At 53.6% G+C, this 4,120-nt stretch overlaps 1 protein-coding gene across 1 annotated transcript in view; it reads left to right on the top strand.

Moving 5' to 3' along the window:
- Nucleotides 1-3: 3 nt before the first annotated feature.
- Nucleotides 4-4,120, top strand: part of RNF25 (ring finger protein 25) — a gene marked incomplete at its 5' end in the record, with an annotated part of 4,785 nt that continues 668 nt past the window's right edge. The window contains 8 exons of the mRNA XM_009868320.1: nucleotides 4-75; nucleotides 202-269; nucleotides 983-1,052; nucleotides 1,180-1,251; nucleotides 2,302-2,442; nucleotides 3,215-3,304; nucleotides 3,842-3,976; nucleotides 4,093-4,114. Of these exons, the coding sequence (XP_009866622.1) occupies nucleotides 4-75; nucleotides 202-269; nucleotides 983-1,052; nucleotides 1,180-1,251; nucleotides 2,302-2,442; nucleotides 3,215-3,304; nucleotides 3,842-3,976; nucleotides 4,093-4,114 (670 nt within the window). The remainder of the gene's footprint in view (nucleotides 76-201; nucleotides 270-982; nucleotides 1,053-1,179; nucleotides 1,252-2,301; nucleotides 2,443-3,214; nucleotides 3,305-3,841; nucleotides 3,977-4,092; nucleotides 4,115-4,120) is intronic.

Below are 4,120 nucleotides of genomic sequence, written 5' to 3'. Positions count from 1 at the left end.
CTGCACCCCGCCACGGCCCAGGACCAGGACTCCCAGTATGTCCGATTCACCCTGGTACTCTCCGTGCCTCCCCAGGTAGGCCGTCGGCACCCCCTCGTTCCCCCTTCCCTGCCGACCCTGGGCGTCAGCATCCTTCCTTGTAGTGCTTTGGGTGTTTCTTAGTTTTGTTTTCGTTTGTTGTGTTGTTTTTTTTTTCCCTAGTATCCCAACAAAGCTCCGGAAATCTTGATCAGGAACCCACGAGGGCTGTCAGATGAGCAAATTCAAAAGTGAGTGCTGGGAGGGTGGGAAGAGGGTGATCCTTTCCTCCCGAGGTCCAGGAGGTAGAGTTGGTGGAAAAGCCTTCTTTCCAATTCACATGGCTCCCAAGTTAACAGATGGACATAAGTTCCTAAATCACCTTGTCTTAAATCTCGTGGGAGCTGCCGATGCTGAGTTTGACGCCCAGGGGTCTGCCCTATGGTTGTTTCCCTGTGGCCTCCATGAAATGTACCTAAATCCATCGGGTGTTGGAAGCCATTGGTGCTACTCTGAGAGAGGTAGGAGTGAACCAAGCCCTCAGGCAGCCTGTTGGTGCCTTTGTGCTCCTGTCCCTGGTGCAGTGGAGTGTGTGCAGAGAGACCCTGGTGCCTCCCGGCAGCACAGGCGTAACGTGGCTCCTACCAGAAATGCTCTGGACCTGCTGGCAGATAACCAAAGCCTGAGATTCACCAAAATGAAAGAGTATTGGCTGAGCTCGAGGTGATACAGTCAGCAGAGCTGTTCTTTCAAGTTCTCTGAGGCCGAAGGCTGCCTGTGCAGCTAGGGAGCTGGGAGAGCATCTTATATGTGTGCATGCATGTGCCCATCCTGTGCTATGCACAAACCCTGAAGACCAGTTCTCTATTTCTTCCTCCCGTCGTCACGGTGGGGTAACAGGTATGTGGGACAGTGCAAAGGTGTTGCAAAATTTGCATTAAGCGTTTGTGCTGCACTGCTGTAGGATTTCCCAGACCCTTGGAAGTGTTGCTGAAGCCAGGCTGGGGACAGAGGTGCTCTACGAACTGATTGAGGTGAGAGCTGGGGAGGGATTGGGGTTGACCAGCTACAGACACTGGTCCCTGACTGCTCAAGGGGTGGGTCAGCCCTGAGCCCATGGGCAGGCCAGTGAGTGAAATGTTTCCTTTATTGCTCCTGCAGAAGGGAAAGGAGATTCTTACTGACAACAACATTCCTCACGGCCAGTGTGTGATCTGCCTCTATGGATTCCAGGTAGGCATGTGTTTACCAGCCCTGCAAGCTGGCTGGGAAGTGAGACAAGAGAACAGAGGATCTGGGGCTAAAAGCTTAGGATGTTGGCCTGGGACTGGGGGTGTCTCAGGAGCCCCCTTCCCCCTGGTCTGTAGGTGATCCTATCAAGCATGAACCTTCCTAAGGTGATATATACTATTCTTCCCATCATCCTGAAGATAACCGTCTACAGAAACAGTGTATAGGGGCAGTGAGAGATGCTGGAGCATCTCCAGAGCAGTGGGTAGGGTCTGAGGACAGCTGCTGGTGCATCTCAGCTTCCCTGTGTTGGTCAAACCTCACCTGGAGTTCAGGACACAGGTGGTCAGGAGGGACTGGAACACATCTGTGCAGGTGCTGAGGCCTGCAGTGATGGGGGAGCTTTATGGAATCATAGAAGAGAATCATTAAGGTTAGAAACGACCTCTAAGATCATCAAGTCCAGCTGTCAACCCAACACCACCATGATTACTGAACCGTGTCCCAAACTGCCATGTCTTATGTTTTTTGAACACCTCCAGGGATGGTGACTCCACCACTTCCCTGGGCAACCTGTTCCAATGCTTCACCACTCTTCAGTAAAGAAGTTTTTCCTAATATCTGGTCTAAATCTCCCCCAGTATAACTCGTGGCCATTTCGTCTTGTCCTCTCACCAGTTACTTGGGAGAAGAGACCAACACTCACCTCACTACAGCCTCCTGTTCACATAGTTGTAGATGGGTGCAAGGAAAGTCAGTGCTTGTTTAGGAAGGAGAACACGTCAGATGGGAAGATTGCTGCTTACACAGAAAGGCATGCAGAGAAATGAGCCACCAAAATTTTGCATCTTGGCATTAGGAGTGTTTCTCACACTTGGAATGGGGAGCAGCATCCCAGAAGGAACCGAGGAAGTAGAGGTTAAGCCCAGCAGAAGATGATGTGTGTGGCAGCGCTCTGCCAGTGCTGATGTGGGACTGAAAACCCACCTCAGCTGGGGAAGCTACACAACCCTGTGCCAGAAACCCTTTCAACCTGCCCTTTCTCCTCTACAGGAGAGGGAAGCCTTCACAAAGACCCGGTGCTACCACTACTTCCACTCCCACTGCCTGGCCCGCTATGCTCAGCACATGGAGGAGGAGATCCTCATGCAGCAGGAGGAGAGAGAGCAACACCTGGCACCAACCCCCAAACAGGTACCAGGCCCTGGGCTCCCTCCCCTGGGCCCCTGTGATGTCTTTGTCACCCCCTTTTTGGGTCATGGGGCAAGGGCCAGCTTGAGCCGGCAGCACGGTCAGTGTCATGCTCGCACTGAAAATCAGAGCGGGGATTAGATCAAGTGATCTCCACGGGCCCTTTCCCAGCAAGATCACCCTGTGAATTTTTAGCACTTTTGCAGTTGGCAGTGCCTGCCGTGTGGGTGGGCAGGGGAGCTGCATTTTTGGAACCGCAGGAATTAGAGGTCCTTCCCTAGTCCTTGAACTGCAGGGATTTGCAGCAAGATAAATACGATCACCTGCATTCTGGAGTGATAAAACCTGCCTGAGCAGTTGTTGGAACAGTTGTCAGCCACAAAGCAAACAGCGCAGCTGAGTGTGAAACAAGTCAAAGTCTCCTTCCTGCAAAACTCTTTCAAAGAGATGCTGCCTAGATGACACACTCCACTTTGGAGTGAAGAAAAGTAGATCCTGGCCTAGGGAGAACTGAAGCTCTGTGTGCTGACAGAGGCGGTTTGTACAGTGGTCAGCCATGGGAACACAAATCCCAGCACACCTCGTGGTAAAGATGCCTTCCTTAGCAGTCATTGAGACACCAGGCTGCTTTCATGCTGCTGGGACCCCCCTGAGGTTCCCTGTGTGGCAGAAGAACGAAGAAAGCCACCGTGTTCTACTTCCAGGCCAGGGCTAACTGGCAGCGCGTGAGCTGGGTCGCGGTCGCGCTTTGGTATCGCCTCTTGCCTCCCCGCAGGAGCTCGGTGTGCAGTGCCCTGTCTGCCGGGAGACCCTGGTCTACGATCTCTCCGCTCTGAAGGCGGCACCGCCCCCACAACACCCACTGGTAAGAGATGGGGGCTCACCTCCTCAGCTGCGCCCACTCGCTGGGCAGCTTCAACTGGGCCCTTCCAATGAATGAAAGAATGAATGAATGCACACTCTCAGGTCCTTCTAGATGGCCCAGACAAAGGGCAGTTCACAAAACCTAGCAGAGGTGTCTCCTGACTCTCTGATGTGCTCGCAAAGAGCGGGTTTAGTTGTACAGCCCTGAGTCTTGAGCAGATGTGCTGGGGTGGGGGGTGATTCTGCCATGGGGCATGTCCCTGAACTCACTGGGATATAATCAGGGTCAGAAGAGTGACCTGATGGTAGCTGCTCTGCATCTTGCCCTGCAGCAGGATGTCCCGAGGCAGTTGCTGCAGGAACAGTGGGTCTGCCCTGGCATGCTCTCCCTCTGTCTAGGGAGTTCACGTGCTTCCATACACCTGATTAAACGTGGCAAAGGGAAGCAGTGTGCAGTCAAAGGAGGGTTTGGGGAGTAGCTCTTAGCACTGCTGGGTGTTGAGAGAGCCCTTACCCTGCCTTGCTTTGTGCCTCTCAGGAGCCGTACAGGCCGGATGCCAAGACCCTGCAGCACCAGGAAGAACTGCGTTTAATTTTCAAGAGGCAGCAAGAGAAAGGGGGCATCATTGACCCTGAAGCAGAGAGGAACCGTTACTTCATCAGCCTCCAGGCGGTATGGCACCGGGGGCGTACAGCTGGCGAGGGGGGCCCTGGACTGCAGGACCGAGCATTGTTGTCTGCTGTGGGACTCCCCTGTCCCTTTCTTCACTGGTGCCTTTTTTCTTTCAGCCTCCAGCTGCTGTCGATCCAGGCCAAG

Source organism: Apaloderma vittatum, unplaced genomic scaffold (genome assembly GCF_000703405.1).
Source record: "Apaloderma vittatum isolate BGI_N311 unplaced genomic scaffold, ASM70340v1 scaffold14564, whole genome shotgun sequence".
NCBI lineage: Eukaryota > Metazoa > Chordata > Aves > Trogoniformes > Trogonidae > Apaloderma > Apaloderma vittatum.
Note: the sequence above shows the minus strand (reverse complement) of the source record. Positions and strands in the feature narration are given on the sequence as shown.